General features: G+C 37.7%; 1 protein-coding gene across 1 annotated transcript in view; it reads right to left on the bottom strand.

Moving 5' to 3' along the window:
* The window catches only part of Rxfp2 (relaxin family peptide receptor 2), a 53,555-nt gene extending 45,016 nt beyond the window's left edge, over positions 1–8,539 (bottom strand). Inside the window, exon 1 of the mRNA XM_047554279.1 lies at positions 8,508–8,539. Within this exon, the coding sequence (XP_047410235.1) occupies positions 8,508–8,539 (32 nt within the window). The remainder of the gene's footprint in view (positions 1–8,507) is intronic.
* Between the last annotated feature and the right edge of the window lie 9,931 nt (positions 8,540–18,470).

Genomic DNA, 18,470 nt, shown 5'->3' with positions numbered 1-18,470 from the left:
CAATGGCAACCATGCCTATGACTGTGAGGACCTCTGTGTAAAGAGAAGGAAACATAGACTGCAAACATAAAGGCACTTCTACCCTGGCTCTGGGGAAAATGCCCTGGGGGTGGGGCTGGGCCCTCCAGAAAATGTTTCTTTGAGGCCAAGCATCCTGTTCCAGACCCCACAGACTCTCCTAACATAGGTGATCCTGCTGACCCACCTTGTTTGACAAATGATGCATTTGTTAAAGAACAGAAGCAGGTTTGGGCACTAAAGCTCTATCTGAATAGCAAATGCATGTTAAGCCTCTAGTGACATCATTAGAGAGGATGAGTGGATTATTTGAGCTTTAGTGGTTTAGACCAGATGACCAGGGAGATTCGGCAAGTGCATAAAAACAGAGCAACTGGCCCTTCCTTGGGGGCAGCCAAATGTCAGGGTGCACTCTCTCAAGTATCTGCTGCTGCATTTTCTGGGCCTGCCTGATGGAGGAGGTCAACCTGGAGCATGGCCCTAGCATGATTTTCTACCTTCTACCTTTAGTTTTTTGTTCGTCCAAAAGCACAGTATTTCCTCTATGCTTGCCGCAGTTGCAGATGAAGGATTTACTATCAGCAACTAGGCACAAGGCCAGTCAAGTCGTGACTATTTTAGGAAGAGTTTCTTTGCTGTGTGGCTTTGGAGGTTGGCTTGGTAAACATATTCACACAGGGAGAGGCAAGCTGAGCCACAGAGTTTAACATCCCTTAATTTTTTGTTTGTAAAGATTTCTGTGGAAGGCAGATTTAGAAAAACTAGTTGTCTTCTTAACGCTTGGAACTTGAATGAATGAGATTCCATATATCTTAGGGTGGTAACTTTGAAATTTTTTAAGATAGTACCTCATAGTTAGAAGTAAATTTTACACATGCCTCTCACTCACACCTCCATCCACACCTCTGTACACCCGGAACACACCCACATATCTTTCCCTCCATATACCTCTAGACACCTCTGCATACATCCCCCTATTTACACCCATATTCCTGCACACACTCCACACTCCACCCCCTGCCCCACTTACACAATGAAAACAGAATTTCTTGAAATATTACTTACCTTTTACCATGTGGGATGAACTCTGAAAATTGTTACTCTATCTTATTCACTTGAAAAGTGATCACAAGCCACTAAATTGATTTCATGATCCGTGAATGGAATGTGACCTACTTTTTGAAGCACCAGAGCTGCATTAGGGTTCTCTCTGTCACTCATTAGCTACGAGACCTCGAGTGAGCTACTTCACTTCTTCGAACCTTTGTTTCCTTAGATTTAAGGTGGGGTTCATGTGAGTCTCCCTTTTTGGGATATGTCCTGGGGGCTCAGCATCCTCTGCAGTACACAAGCATTAAGTACTGGAAGGCTTGGCCCAGAGTAAACCCCGGCATCCAGGCAATCTCAACTCAAGGTACAAAACCAGGATTTTAAGAGGGAAGCTCTGACCAGGCATGGTGGTGCACACCTGTAATCCCAGTGACTCAGGGAGCTGAGGCAGGGGGATCCCAAGTTTAAGACCAGCCTCAGCAACTTAGCAAGACCCTGTCTCAATATAAAAAATAAAAAAAGAAAGCTGGGAATGTAGCTCAGTGGTGAAGCACCCTTGAGTTCAATCCCCAATACACCCTCGCCAGAAAAAAATGAAAGAAAGAAAAAAAAGCAACTCTTTGCAACATGAAAGCTTACTGTGCTTTCATGTTTTAAGATTTTGTGTGGCTTCTATTGTGAAAGAAAGGCACAGTACTATAACAACAGCTCTTCCTACTTCTTCATGTTTACTCTCTTTCAAAAGTCATATGACATATGATTTTTATTTTAAGCCATCTCAGATTTTTCTTTTCTTTAAAAATGTTTTTTAGTTGTATTTGTACACAATACCTTTTTAAATTTATTTATTTGTATGTGGTGCTAGGGATTGAACCCAGTGCCTCGCATGTGCTAGGCTAGCACTTTGCCACTGAGCTACAGTCCCAGCCTCTCAAATTTCTTTTGAAAGTTGAAGGAGGGAGCAGGGTACAGTGGTGCAGCCTCTAATTCCAGAGGCTCAGGAGGCTGGGGTAGGAGGATGGCAAGGTCAGAGCCAGCCTCAGCAACTTAGTGAGGCCCTAAGCAACTTAGTGAGACCCTGTCTCAAAATAAAAAATGAAAGGGGCTGGGGATGTAGCTTAGTGGTTGTGCACCCCACCCTGTGGGTTCAATCCCTGGTACCAAAAGAAAAGAAAAAAAAAGAAAAAAGGAAAGAAATTTGAAGGAAGATTGTAAATGATAAATAAACAATAAAAATGTCCTTTTGTCCCATCAATCTCTTGATGGTAGTACTTTCTTAACATTTGGAAGGGAAGATGAAGCACTGGATGGAAGTGAGTTTTTAAATGGGAGGCTGAGGCTGTGTGGGTGCCATACTGTGAGGCTGGGATACATGCTTCCTTCTGGGGTTCATTCTGAAGATTCTGAGAGTCCTTTGAGGGTTGGACCCAAGCACATGCCTTTTCTCAGATGCAGACTCACCTACAGCAGAGGAAGACCAGCAGCCCATTTTCCTGGATAAGAGGAATCAAGATGATTTCCTTTTCCCCCTGAATACTGAGTTTGATTTAGCAGGCATGGACAAGGGGAGGGGGGAAGTGAGAGACCAGCCATGCACAGAGATCCCTGCCAGTCGCCTCTCTCTTAATTTCCCATTTCCCATCCCTGAGTGTTATTTTCCCAAAGACATTTCAAGTAGAAATTTTATGTGGAAAGAAGATAAATCAAATCTGTTCCTTATCCTTTGCCCTCTGCATCCTAAATCTCTATTCTCTACTTAGTGTGTGGTATTACTTGGTCCTCAATAATTTTTTTTTTAAATAAGTAAACTAATGGGTCATTTGGAAATAAAAAAGTAATTGAAGAAAGAACCCCTTTCAAAATTTAACCTTCTGAAAGTTGCAGGCTTATGTTTTTATTCTCATGAAAAAATATTGTCTAGTGTTCAGTGCACTCCATTGATCATTCTGATCTGTCATTATCAAATTTAAATAATAATGAAGAGCCCCTGCTGGATTTTGGCACATACTGAAAAAGAACGGCTTGTCATCTCTAGGAGGCATATTCTGCTGTCTATTCCTCCTGCCATCTGTGGACGTGGAAAGAGACAGTTTTATTGAAACTTGGGGATTATAAAAATGGAGGATGCCTACATCAAAGCAATATTGATAGCTTCCACAGCCATTTTTACAGGATCCCTGCCAAACACACAGCTGAGGGGAGATGGGAGCACGTGAAAGAAAATTGCTCAGTAATATTCCCTCTTCTGTCTCCAGTCGGTATTCTGGACATGTTGGTGCAAAGGGATTATAAAAAGACTCCGTGATAGCCCTTGGGAGCTGAAGGATTGCTTGCTGCCCAAGGGGATTTTTTTTTTTTTTTTTTTTTGCTGTTCACCAACACCTGCCCTGAGTTATTGGGAACCAGCTGGTGAGAATGGTATTCTAGTTCTCAATTTAAGAATCAGTGAAAAGCCGGGTGCAGTGGTGCATAACTCTACTCCCAGTGACTCAGAAGGCTGAGGCAGGAGGATTGCAGGTTCAAAACCAGCCTCAGCAATTCAGTGAGGCCCTAAACAACTTAGTGAGACCCTGTCTCAAAATAAAACATAAAAAAGGGCTGGGGATATGGTTCAGTGATTAAATGTCCCTGGGTTCAATCCCTGGTACAAAAATAAATAATAAACAAGTAAATAAATAAATAAGTAATAAAAATAAGTCAGTGGAGATACGCTAGTACCTCTTTGCTTAGTCTGGTTTTCTGCCAATGGTAGTCCCAGATGAAGCTGGGTAAAGCTAGTGTCCTCTCAGCATGGGGCTCTGGCTGACACTCTCCCACCCTAGTGCCAGAGATGATGGGTCTGTGGCTCTGGATGGAGCCAAGGAGGCCATTTCCCAGAATGCACCAATGCTGGTGATACTTCACCCAATTCAGATGATATTGTCACTGAGGAAAGGAGAGGAGCTGTAGAGTAACTGGAGAAATTGCAGAGTAAACCTCTGCTGTGAACTCTTTACAGTAAATGCACTGGAAAAACGTTTAACACCTAGATAATGTTAGCTGAGTGCCTACTGTGTGCTAAGCTCTGTTATCAATCAACAAGACAAACAAGGTCCATTCCTTCCTACCTGGAGCTCTGGTGCAGGGGTCTCTGAAGGGAGCAGCAATACACTCTAGGTATCTCCCATGGAAAACTAGGGTGAATCTAACTCCCTTTGATGAAGTTACACCCTCCCTCCCCACTTCTGGGAAGAGTCCGCATATCACTAAAAGTCCACCTTTGCAGGGTAGATAACTTATGATTTGAAGAAAATAGGAAAATCTTTCTAAAAAGACCTTTCTAGTAAAAATGAGAAATTGGGCTCTCCTTTGGTTTTCTTTAAACTTGGAAGTCCTATGCTTTATGTAGCTGTTTGGCGCTCCCTGCCCTGACAGTATTGCGTGGCTGCATCAATTCTTTTATGTAGGATTTTGATCCAGGTTCATTATCACATTTACTCCACTTCCTCCCAATTCAAAGATTCCTGCCTTCACTGGATTTCTCTAAGTCTCAGTTTTCTGTCATGTTCTGGGACAAATCAACCACCTCATGCTGCTGAAAGTTCCTTGGGACACTGCTCAGGGATTTCCTGCAGAAACTATCACCTGTCCCTTGTTTCAAATGACTGCCTGATGTTTGAATAGATAGATTTGGGGAAGTGTTACCTATGTTTGTGGAACAGAGTGTAGGCTCGATATATTTTGACTTAAAATAGGAAAAAAAAAATTCAACTTGCCAGCGTCATCCTCACCAGGGATGACTTTCTGCCTTACATCTTCTTTGCCTGGGAGCCTTTATGGATGTCACACACTGAAAGCTGTGGCTCTTGATGGGTTGTAAGAGATTGAAGGAAACAAGACTTCCCCAAATACCTCTCTTGCTGATCAGTAAACGGCATAAACCTCAGGCTTAGATATGCATCCCTTTAGGTCAGAATTTTATCTTTGTCTATTTCAATGCCCATGTTGCTCTGTGTGATTTGAGAGGCTACTTTCTTCCTGAAGCCTGGCTGAGAAGGGTGAACTCCTAGAATGTGCCCTGCATTGGGACCCATGGAAGGGTGCATGTGGAGGAGACCAGGTGAAGCCCGGTGCAAACATGGTATGGAGCACATGGGGGAGGGAGGGGGCACATCTTAAATCCCTCTCTGATTCATGGTCTGCCCTGTATCAGAGAACTTTGCCTGACTCTTCTTCCTTTTAGAGGGATTTCTCTTAATTTCGAGTCCCATCAATTTACAAATTTACCTGCATTTAAGACCAGGGCATGCCTCTGAGCAGGATGTACCGTGCACAAGTACGGGGTATCGTTTGTGGGCATTGTTTATGCTGAGCTGTGTGGAAACTACAGTCACCAGCCATGGTTGGGATGCTTCACGATTTTATGATGCATAAACAATAAAGGCCTCCTTTTCTGTGTGTGATGAAGCCCTCCATTGCCTTCTATACTTCAATCAACCTTACTTTCAGGCTTTCTCCATGAATCATTTCCTTTCTCTCTATTGTCACTGTCTTGGGCTCTCCACTGTATTTTTAAACATATTATTCTTGTTCAATTCGGTCTCAGGAGTGAGGAGTGACTGAGCGGTACAGTGCTTGCCTAGCAGGTATGAGGACCTGAGTTTGATTCTCAGCAACTCCACTCCTCTCCCCCCAAAATCAGTCTCATCTTCAAAGCAAATCAATCAACCAACCAACCCACCCAAATCCTGTTTTAATCATGTACCTCTAGAACTGAGAAACATTTTTCTTCCCTTTATAGTTACATTTCTTAGAAGAATCGTACAAGCCAATGTCTCCACTTCCTTATGCTCTTTCATTATTGAATCCACAGCTTCCAGCCTTGGCTTTCAGGCTACACTGAAAAGCTCATCAAAATCTGTACTGTCCCTTTGGTTGCTAAATCCAGAGGCACCAGGGCAAAAGCTTTTTTCCCTTGGTTTGTGTTGCCTCGCTACCCTGCTTTTATTTCCTCTTTCACCCTAAAACCTCCTTTCTTTATCTCCTTAATTTGTTGGCTCCCTCCAAACCACCAGCCTTTTAAACAAAAAAAATTTTTTTGGTCAATACCCTGAAGTTCACTGATAGGTTCTAGGTGAGAGGTTTCCAGCTCTTTGCCTTTCTTCAACCAATAATAGCAAAGAATTTAAGGGACCTTCAAAAAGCTGCAAGTATTTTAGGTTGTCAATATGGATGTTTAAAAAACTCTCAACTACTTTATATTTTATTATTGATTTATTAGAAACAAAGTCCTTTGTTGTTGAAAATTAGAACACATCCATAGGAGAAAAAAACAATCCTTTCAAAGGGATACATTTGGCTTTGTGAAAAACCAACTTACTTATGCTCATAGACTGGTGAAACTCGCTCCTGACAGCAGGGGTCTGGAACACAGTGTCTGGAACCATGTGTGAGAAAACAGAATTTGGCAATGTGACTGGAATTCTTTAGGGAGGTCAGCCCTCTTGCTATAACTCACACATATTTTCTCCTAGTTTGTCACTTGTCTTTGATTTTGCTTGTGAAAGGAGCTCCAGGGATAGAACTACTGGATCCTGATTCTAAAATAACTATGTAAACTGAAAGGAGAAGGTAACTTACTTGACTTAATTAAAGTATTATAAAAACCCATTGCATACAATATACTTGGTGGAGAATGTTCTCACTTTGAGAAGGGAAAAAGGACAGTGATTTCCACTATTCCTACGTCTGGTCAACCTGAGGACTTAGTTGATATAGTAGAGCAAGGAAAGCAAATCAATGGTGTAAATATAGGAAGAAAAGAAATACAACTTTGACGAGTCATGCATGATATGTCTATGGACAAAAAACATCCAAAAGAATAAATTATTGGCATTGTGGGTTTAGTGAGGCTTGCTATAAATTCAAATGTGTATTAGGAACAAAGCTTTAGAAAATAAGATGGTTAAAATATGGCTTTTGCTATGCTGTCAATAATCTCTTATATTTAGGAATAAATCTAACAAAAATGTGTAAGACTTTTATGTGAAGTATATAATATTATTGAGAGATAGTAAGGATCCAAATAAAAGGAAGGTAATATTTTTAAGATGGTAATTGTTTCTACAACCTGATCTATTTATTCAAAGCTAAGCTTGATAAAAATCCCAGGAGCATGCATATACACATGTAGGAATAGATAGATTGATTCTAAAAGGTACATAGTATCACTATGGACACTGTTGAAGAGGGAGAATAAGTTGAGAGAAGTTGTCACCTGTATGTCAAGATTTATCACAATGGTACCATAATTCAGGCACTGTGATATTGGTGCCAAGATTGAAAAATACACCAATGGAACAGAAAAGAAAGTTCGGGAAAAGACACACATATGAATTTAAGATCAGTGGTGCTGCAGAACAGAGTGGGTAATTAATTTTAGGTAGATTACAAGTCAAAGTATGCAAGGTAAAATAAGGGAGTTTCTAGAAGATATTATAGGAGAAAAATCTCTATAATAGTGGAGTGAAGATCTTAAGGAGAGTACAAAGGAGAAAAGTCAGACAAAAACATTAATCATGAAGGAAAAATGCTTAGCCTATGTGAAAAAGAACAACTTTTGTTAAAAACGAAAAAGAAAGTTACCATTAAGTGAGTGCAAGCCACACAATAGAAGATATTTGCAAAAACTGGTACTTTGAATATGTCCAGATGTCCTACAAAGCAATAAGAAAATGTTGAACAGTAAATAGAAAAACAGGCAAGAGACTTGAATGGGCATTACACAAAAGAAGATACCAAGTGACTAAACACATCTGAAGATACTAAATCTAATTTGTAACCAGGAGCATGGAAATTTAAATCATATAGATTACTAGTATTGATATAATTAAAAACAAAATAATGATACAGAATTGGTGAGGAGATGAAGCTATCTATGCACATTCTGAAGTGCCAATCAATGCTTTGGAAAACTGTGTCATCATCCACTGAACTGGGACCCTTGCAAATCCTTTAAGTCAGTTCTCCTTCCAGGTATGTGCCCATAGACCTGCAAGCACATGCGCACTCAGAGACTCCTAGGAGAACATTCTCAGAAGCCCCATAGCCCCAAACTGGTAGCAATCCAAATGACTTTGAAAGGCAAAATGGATAAAAAAATTTGACACATACTTCAATGACATATAATATAGTCTTGAAATGAATGAACAAAAGCATCCAAAGAGATTTCAGATCAAGCAGAGCCTGTGGTCAGTTCTCCCTTAACTTTCTATAGTTATCTTGTATTCCATCTGGAAAACATTCCTGGCAGGCAGACTTTTATAGTAAGATGATAATGAGATTTTAGCACGTGCTCGGCTCTGTATCTGAAATGCAATTTTCCTCCTTTTACACTTCATCTTCCTTTGATATTCATCTCAGAAGTTATTTCTGGTAACCCTTATCCCTTCCCTACTCACTTCAGGGTATGAACTTTCTTCTTCTCAACCATCTTGCATATAATTCTATTGTAATATTTATGGCAATGCATTCTAAATATAGATGTTTTATTTCTTCCCATAGTTCACTGTCCCCCACCTAAAGGGAAGCAATTCATTTTATTCATTATTATCACTCATTAATTTATTATTCTCCCAATGGGTAGGAAAGTTCTCATTTTCTAGGCTATACCTCAACAATTGTCGAAACTCAACATTTCCAGGAATAGCAATGTTGTGTCCATAGGGGAGCCACATATACCTAAAATGGGGTGACATGATAATCCAGTTAGAAGCTAAGGTCAAACTGGGAAGTACACATGTTGGATAAAATATCCATGTAGGTTCAGTGCCCACAGAAGCTCTATGAGCATCTTCCACTTTTCATTTATCTTCTACCAATGCATCATTTAAAAAAAAATGCAGACTTTTTTTGCTTGAAGGCTTCTAGGCCTCTCCACTTTTCCAGTGGATTCTACATAGGCTGGGCTAGGGTGGCCCACATTGGTCTGGGAATCAGATGGTCACAGGGCAGGTAATTTCTTCACACTTCTCTCTTGAAAAACTTACAATTCACACAGACAAATGGGCAAAAATAACCTAGCATTTGTGAAACCCTGTGCTATTATGGAGGATGACTTACTTTTCTCAGTAGATGATTTCAGCTTTAGTTATTACCGTAAGAGCAGTGTTTTAAAGTGGGAAACAGGAAACAGCCATAAAGGAAATGGCTTCAAATAAGGGAACAGAGGTTTTCAGTAACACTCAGCATAGATTATCATCCTTTTCCTGCCCATGAGGACATTTATATAAAGACTCTCTCATCTCACCATCAGGCAGAAGTTGAAACTTTTAAGAAAATCTTTTTGCAGAGGCCTCTCCAAGGCAGGAGGGAAGAGAAGTAGCTATACATCTTCTAAGTTTCTTACATAAAAGGGGGAATGGGAGTAGAAATATCTACAGCAATAGAGATACTATTTTTGTCTCAGGCAAGACTGTGAATAAGACAGAGAAACATAGAGGGAGGCAGAGATAGACAAATAGGCAATGACCAATCTGGCTGGACCATAACCAAATGAAAAAGTGGATAATGAAAGCCAGGTGATGAAAGGATCTGGCCACAAATGCAAAACCCCTCTTCTCAAGTCATTTGTCATGAGTCAGTGAATTTCTCCTAAAGGATGGAGTGATTAACACCAAGACTGACCTGTAGGCAAACTTGGATGTTAAGGTTTTTATATATTACATATAAGAATGGATATTATACTATCACAAAGCTTTATATTGATCATTAGACAAGGTAGGGTCACCTAGTCCTTTCCAAACATTTAATTTGTCCTTATAACCTCCAGATTAAAAAAAAAAAAACTTTTCAAGTAAAACTAATATGTTAAATAATCCAGGTGGATTCAATTAGCAATCTCGGTACACATGAAGAGTAAAATAACTCTTATATAACATCTCTTTATAGAAAAATCCTACTTCTATTCTGTTGTGCTAACCACAGTGTCAGTATTTTCAGAAGTGTGATCCGTGGGAACAGGTCATTGGAACCATGTAGTGGCCTCCTTAACTGTGCAGAGACCCAGGCCCTTCCCCTGGTCTATTGAACATTCAGGGATTAGAGTTCTAGAATCTGTATCTTTAACATCACAATTATTGACAAGATTATTCAATACTGTGGATAAATTGAGAGATTATTGGGTATGCTGAAGGCCAAATGCTAATAAACATCAGTGACTTGACAAGGGCCTACTAGTCCCAAATTTAGAATTGTCACCCTGCTGCCTCCCCTATAACACATACAGCCTTTTACTTTGTAACTCCAAATCTCCCAGTGTGCCCTCCTATGTCCCCTCTCTGATAAAGCACAACCTGAGGAATCAAAGCCATCTTCTCTTCTGACCTCTGGATCAAGGTCATCCACTATGAGCAAATCTCACTATGCTTCCATGCCATATTCTCTTCCAAAGACACAGAAAAGATTGCTATTAGGTTTTTTCATTCAAACCCTCGGGTCATAGGAGAGAAAAATCTCCATCAAATATGAATAAAGAGAAAACCACTGTTTAATGGGGACCTAAAGCCATAATCTGCAGTGCTGTTACTGTGTCAAGTGCAGTGACTGTGTCAAGTGCAGCGACTTGAGTCCCTGAGAGGGGAGTGGGAGGGAGTAGTTCTGCCTGACCTCCCAAGGTTGTGGTTTAAATAAAGCCCCTTGCTTATGTCAGCAGGAAATCAGTGTGGTCCTCTGGAAATGGGACATGAGATTGGAGGTGGATCCCCTACAAGCAAAATGCCTGAGATACTAACATAAGCTATGCTTCAGATCTGCATGCTCCCTAGGCAATGTGGAGGCTGTAAGGAGACCATTTGTAGACAGACAAGGACAGGAGAAAAGTCTCTCCAACTTCATGTTCATGCCAGGATGCCTAAAAGGAAGAATTCATACTTAAATAACTAGGGGAAAACAGAGCTTTAAAAAGCAGTTTACAATATGTATGCTTAAAATTTTCAAAAGAATGAATGGAGGAAGGAACACCATGAGATAAAAGTTTATGAAACCAAAACATACAGTTTTAGACACAGTTGGAACTACTGGACTGAAAAATGTAGTTGCTGAAATTAAAAAAAAAAAAAGCACCTAAGAGAATAAATAAAAATAAACTGGAATCAGAGAATGAGGGAACTAGTTAAAACTGTATTTTCCTCATCAAAACAGATTCACTGAACTTCTCTAGGCAAAGAAAATAGTCATTGTAACCCGGTGTAGGATGTTGGCTATCAGAACAGGGTGACAGATGGTACAGATCTGTATCACCTTAGCAGAAACCTTTAGGAGAAAACTGATGTAATATTTATGTATATTTTTAATTTTAGAGAGTTAATTTGATGCATATAATTTATATAACATTTCCTACTAGTTCTGGGGCAAAATTCCATCATCAAACACATTAACAACTTGCTATTGTACAAACATGAAAATTTTGTTATAATGCATAAAGACGGACTCTAAATAGCCTCTGGTTCATTCTGACCAGATTTTTTTTAGGCAAAGACAATCAAACTTTCAGTTATCACAGATTTTTGGATTTCCTAATTGTAGACAAATCACTATGGACCTAAAAAGAGCACATCAATGTCTGAGATTTAATACTCAATTACCTGTGATTGGGTTTGTGTTCTAGTCGTCTTAGTCACAGGTGACCACTGACCAGACCAGGAGAAAGGCAAAGAACAGAAAGGAAGTAAGGGGAGGAGATAGGAAGTCACTAGGGAGGAAGCTCAAAGCAGGAAGTGGTTAGAAGTGAGGAATACTTGAATAAGGGGGCAGGTTGAGGAACGGGATGTAGCCAAGGTGGAGATGCAAAGGCAGATGTGAATAACCAGGATGGAGCAGAAGAGGGAATCAGAGGGGATGGGGGTAGCAAGGTCAAGGGCAGAGCTGGAGATTAGAGCTTAGACAGCAAGAGGGTTGGAAAACAGACAAGAAGAGAGAGGAAGATTTCAGTGTGGAGGAAACCAGGAAGAGAGGCCAGGAGCGTGCCTAAGACAAATGCACTCAATGGTGGAAAGGGGATAAACACGCAAGAAATGAACATATGGAAAAAAGTGACAGCTTCCTGAAATACCTAAGAGGTTATTGTGGCCTAGAGTCATTCCTCTGAGCTGTGGAACACCAGAATTTATTCCTTCTGTGTTTTGGTTCCTATTACCCAACCTCCCATGATCCTTCCTTCCCCTCCTCCTCCTCCTCACCCTTCCCAGCCTCTAGTAATCACTACTTTACACTTGGATAGACTCTTTTGTTTTAGCCTTCACTTGTGAGAATATGTGATTTTTGTCTTTTTGAAGGCTACAAATGATAAGGAGAGGGAAATGCTAACTACCCTGGGTTGATCAGTGCCTGCTCTTTGCCTGGGTTGAGCTATGGTACTATACCCCTTTCATATGTACCATTAATGCATGCTAATAAAAATGTAAAGAGATCAACTAGAAAAAAGGATTTTGAATGTTTTCACTATAAATGACAAATATTTGAGGAGCTAGATATTTTTACCCTGATTTGAATATTATGCAATGTATACATGTATCAAAACATCACATGGTGTTCCATAAATAGGTATATTTTCTATGTGTCAATTTCAAAATAAAGTAAGAAAAAAAAAAAGCAAGAGAAAGGAGAGAGTGGGAGCGAAGGGGAAATGGGCATGAACAAGAACGGAAGTAAAGGGCTACATCAGCGGGAGTGGGAAAGGAGGGACAGGATAAGAAAGGAGGGCCAGAATTTTACTAATCATGCTGAGCATCTTTTAAAGGACTTTGATTTCACAATAAAGTTAACTACTCAGTTACAATTCTTTTCTAATATTAAAACTTTCAAAAACCTGTTTATCACATAAGCACTAAGTCAATCATTTTATATTGGTTTTAGGGCACTTTATAGAGGCGTTTAACAGTGCTGACCATCAAAAAAAACTTTATTTTTTTAAATACATATTAAACCCCGGAAGGGTCTCTTCTCACCCCTGGAAGTATAGGTGCGAGAAACTGATGAAACGTGAATAAAACATACAAGAGAGATTTGTTTTCTGTTTCCAGGTAATTATACCTCTAAAACCACCATGATTTCTCATGTAAAAAAAGCATATTCATTCTGCTCCATGAATAAATTTTATTTACCAGATAAGCAAACCAGGACATTTAGGGTTCTTAAATAGATATATATCCCTTTCTTTCTTTCTTTCTTTCTTTTTTTTTTTTTTTGTGGTGCTGGGGATTGAACTCAGGGTTTTGTGCATTAAAGGCAAGCACTCTACCAACTGAGCTATATCCCCAGCCTGATATATATTCCTAACGAAAAAAAAAAAATGTGCCTTAGTGGTTGCATAATTATTTCTATAAAAACATTTCTCGTTACTTGAGTTCTGTTTAGGACACTATTTTCCAGGATAAAAATGTGTAACTTTTCAATATTAACTTGTTTAAAAGCAGCACCCTCTATTTTGTCTCTAACAGTTGAGTGGTAGAGAATTTTGACACTTCAATGAGAGGCCTTAAAACATTTATTACACCTGGTCAAATTCATTCACAGTACGACCATCAAGTGAGTAAACATCTGCTGGGAGCGGTATTTAGCTAGTGCATTAAGAGATCACACAGGTAGGAAGCCTTTGTTTCTGGGTTTCCCATCTTTCTTCCTTACAGAGGGCTCCATTCGTCCTCAAGCAGTCGAGTTTCTTTCTTATTAGCAATGCCTTGAACTTGGCCGTTAGGGGGCAGTCGAACACTGCCCACGGCAAATCCTGTTCAGGTTCTGCTTTGCGTGACGGCATTTTTTGAAGGTTAGAAAATTATTTGAATAAGTAGCAATTGGTAGTTATCCAGTAGCATCCTTAATACTTGATACTTCAATTTCCTATGTAAGCACTTGATTTTGGTTTGCAATATTGTCCCTAATTAGTCCATCAACAGCATTTTAAAAAGGCGGTTTAAGATTACATAGTAAATAACGATAAAACACAGAACAAGATACACTCTCTGTAGTTATCAGTTACTGCTGGTAGATTAAGCTACTCAGCGTTATTCATTTCTAGACACTCACTCCAGCGTGATCATGGTCTGAAAATAGAAGACAATCATCATATTTCTAACTTTTCATTTTGCTTTAAGAGTCTAGCACAAATATTTATTTAAAATTTAAAGTAATCTTCATTCTGACATAATTCTTAGTGATCTTTCTTTGATTATAATAAAGAACCTTACCACTATAACCATCTATAATTATATTTCGAGAAAGAAAAAAGTTTAATTATGTAGCAAATACTTATTTCCACAAGCAGGAAAAAGATACACAGCATTGATTAATATGTCTTATTTTGAAAATGAATTATTATTTATACAAAGGTTTAAAGTAGCAATCAAAGGTGATGTAAAGTTAGAAAATAAGAATTTCCAAAGAAATGTAATTAACCAATAAACCTTTATAGGTTGGTCCTGTGGACTTGGTATTAGGCATTTACTTATAAATAAAACAAAATGATTTGCTTAAAACTTTTTTTTTTTTGATTTGCTTAAAGAATGCCATTACATTATGGCAAATCAGAAACCATGGCTTTAGAAATAGATTTTTTTTTTCCTCATGTAAGGTTTAAGTAAAATCAGATAGATGCATTATCAAGCACAGTAGAGTGAAATTGGTTTAAACAAAATCAGAGAGATGCATTATCAAGCACAGTAGAGTGAAATTGGTTAACTGCAAGTACAGTTCTGTACATTAAGGACATTTTTAAGGGCACTGGTGATCTCTATGATGTATCTTAAATCCAGGGACCAATTTTTAACTTTAGCACCAAATAGGATTCATAAAAATACTATAAAATTGAATATTACCAATATGGACAGGACATGAACTTCTGAGGTAAGACCTTGAATCAAAGAAATAGACTGCTTTCTACAACTATATTTCAAGCAAGATAAATTCATATATTCTTTCTCCCTAGGTTTTCCTGTAAGAATGACTGAAACACAGAATGAATATCATGCTAGGTGTTTGGAGATAATATTTTGAAATAATTTGAAAGAATAATTTAGTAGTTAAAATTTAAAATAAAATTTAAATATTTTATAATCTTTTATTAGATATTCTTAAATATTACATTTTATGCTTGTACATATTGCATTTATGCTCTTAAATACGTCATTTTGTTTCAAGATTTAAAATGTTCAGTTGGAAAACATCTAATAATATTTAGTGTTTTATAAACCAAGAAAGAATTTCTTAGAAAATAAAAATAATCTTAAATTTGACTATTCTCTGAGGTTTATCAAAAGTCTTGAAGAAAAATTATGAATTAAAATAAATGCATTTTTGAATTTTGATAATGATAAGCTCAGTATACTATGGGTGTGATGAATAGATTTTAAATATATGAGCTCACAACAGAACAAGTTTCTTTCTTAAAATCCAGGTGAAGATTTAAGTTTAATTTTTTTGCCAGCTTTCCAAAAGATTTTAAAATGAGCAGTTTGACTAAAATAAAAATTTCCTCAAACTAAAAACAAAGAATTACATACATAGGTGCACTTTTTTTGATAACTTTGTTTTCTATAGGTTAAATTTTAGGGAAAGACAGCATGTTTTAGATTTGTCTATGGCTTTACAGTTCCTAGTTTGTGATAACAATGAAACAGTTACTAACAATTACATATTTTTTTTTTTACATATTACAACAGGTTCAGTTTTTTTACACAACAAAATTTTAGTTTATTCATTTTCCTACTTTTAAAAAACAAATACTAAAAATATGTTCCCTGTTGTAATTGATATAGTCAACATTGTTTTTAAAAGTTATTTTATCTACTGCTTTAATAACATACAAAGGCAAGTTTCCATGAAAAATCTGTTACATCCAGAAATTGCTAGACTGTATGGGGCTACCAGCAATTAGGGGTAATGATAATGAAACGCAGAATCGATGTCTATTTTTCAAACACTGCAGTGAGTCTATTGTAAATACCATAGCACTAAATAGAATTTTCATATTCTTTGGGAATTGCACTTATTTAAAGTGAGAAAGCAGCAGCCTTACCTTTGACATCTATCAGAACGATGAAAGGAAGGAGAAGGAACATTGCGATCAATCTGAGGCTGGAGAGATGTTTAATATCAGAAAAAAATAACAATAGGCTTACAGCAATTGAGTTATTAGACGTATCCTCCTTACACCTCAGAAGGAGTTCTGATATAGTAACTCCAGAGCCTCCCATGTGTCTGAGCATGCTCACAGCTAAAACTTCACTGGCACGAGGGGAGATGGACTCTTGTCACTAGGCAGCCTCCCTTTTTCTTGTTCTTTCTTTTTTGTTTCCTTTTATTTTAAATCGACAGTTGTGTTCCTGGTCATTTAATTCATTATGGTGTATAAAAGGAGATGTAAAATGACTTCAGTATTATGAATAAGAAACACTTTTTAATCACTCAATTTTTCCCCTCGCAATTTTTACTTATTTTTTTATCCAAACCTATACAGAGATTCTTAAACATGAAGGGTTAAAGATTCATACTGAATAGGATACCAAACTCTTTCTGAGCATGTTTTTTTATACAATAGGCAAGTGACAAAAAGCTATTTACTAACAAATACCCAAGAACACCTACTTCTATTCAAACATACTTCACTGTTGTGGAATAACATACAGAAAGAGAGTAATAATGAAAAGATACAGCCTTGTGTTCAATAGTTACTTACTGTAAAACATTTGCATAATTTTTGAACTTCACTTGCTTCTCCCATACTCCTATCTTAAAGTGGGCAACTGTAACCCTGCTCTCAGTTCTGTGTTGCATATCTATTAGAAGACATTAATTATGACTTAGTTCTTACATCCTGAAAACAGCTTCTTAAGCAGCATAGTTCATGCAAGCGGAAGTGTGGAGAGGGACTTCAGTTATAGGGTTCGGTTGATCCTTGTGTGATCAGAGAGACGTCTCCAAAAGACCTTGTGGAATTTCCTTATCTGAATATACATTTTGCTAACTGGGACGTATCTATGTAGAAAACAATTCCGTAGTCCTGAATTGGACGGAGGATTTTCTAACTACACAGTGCAGCCTCTGTTGTTATTCACTGTAACCTAACAACATTGTTTGAAAAACTTGTAGTGTTGGTTGTCTGTTCTCATCACAAATCACAAGGTGGGGTTTTTCTTGTTCTGTCAGTCCAGCCTTTGATAGAATAAGCATTCAAACAGAATTTTAAATAAAAAAGCATTTTATTTATCCCATAATGGTGTTAGCTCTTCTCTCTCTTAAGAAGTGACTTAAATTCCCTGTGACACCTTCCAGATATGTTTAGAGATGTTCTCATCGGGTTTTTCAAACCAAAAGAAAAAGCAACAAAGGGAATAAAGTTGAAGTTGAAAAGAAATACTTGAAGATCTTTACGTTTCAAGTTCCTCTTTCTTCTCACTCACCTTGAAGTCTTTAAAAATCTCCTTACTTCACTTAAAAAAAAAAAATCAGGGCTGATTAGGTTCTCTTATATTTTGTGTTCTGCCAAGATGATGGATGCTTATTTCTGGTAATGAAACTATAAGCATGAATTTTAAAATGCAATTAAATATCATGAATAGTCCATCACAAGTCTTCTTGAAGTTTAGATATATTTTCCACGAAAATAAAATTTTTAGAGAAAGAAAAAAAATGTCAAGATTTCAAAGGACTTAGTTTAGACTTCTTTGTTAAGATTTCACAGTAGATTTAAATTGCTAAGAGGTTGAATCATTATCTCTTTCTGTTAGTTTTTTTCTAAGTTAATCTTCAAAATATTAACACAAAAAGAATCAGAACTCAATAATTATAAATAATTGTTGAGAACATCTTTGGCTCATGATTGGTTTTTAAAGGCAGAAAGTGCAAGCTTTGAAATGTCATTTCATTTAATATGTTTTAGCTTTGATTTATCTTGTGTGCATATCCAACCTTTGGAATTGCAAATTGCTATTGGAATGGTTGCAAACGTGTGTGTTTAAATAAGAGTAAATGAATTTACTTGCTCCTTAAAGACATAATTGGTAAGGAGGCTCCAGAGAGTGCTTCGTGCAGAGCTGAGGTGGAAGACTTATGCATGCTGGTTCATTACTGGATATGAACTTCAAATCTGTACAAGTGTGTTTTATTGATTCTTGCCTGAATCAGCTCATTTCTTCATTTCAGACTCTGTTGGTAGCATCCACACTTTTGGCAATAATACTATAAATGCTCAAGTAAATACATGATTTGCTATATTGCACAATTCAATGTAATTCCAGATAGCTAAAGGGAATTTATTTACTAAGATACTAAATACCTGGTTCTACACATGGATGGGTGAAGGCAGGCAGTTTCTTAGAATCTACTCTAACTTTTGTGCCTGTCTTAGAAATTGTTAAAGTTCCTAAATC

Source organism: Sciurus carolinensis, chromosome 5 (assembly GCF_902686445.1).
Source record: "Sciurus carolinensis chromosome 5, mSciCar1.2, whole genome shotgun sequence".
NCBI classification, from domain to species: Eukaryota; Metazoa; Chordata; class Mammalia; order Rodentia; family Sciuridae; genus Sciurus; species Sciurus carolinensis.
This window is presented reverse-complemented; position numbering and strand designations above follow the sequence as displayed.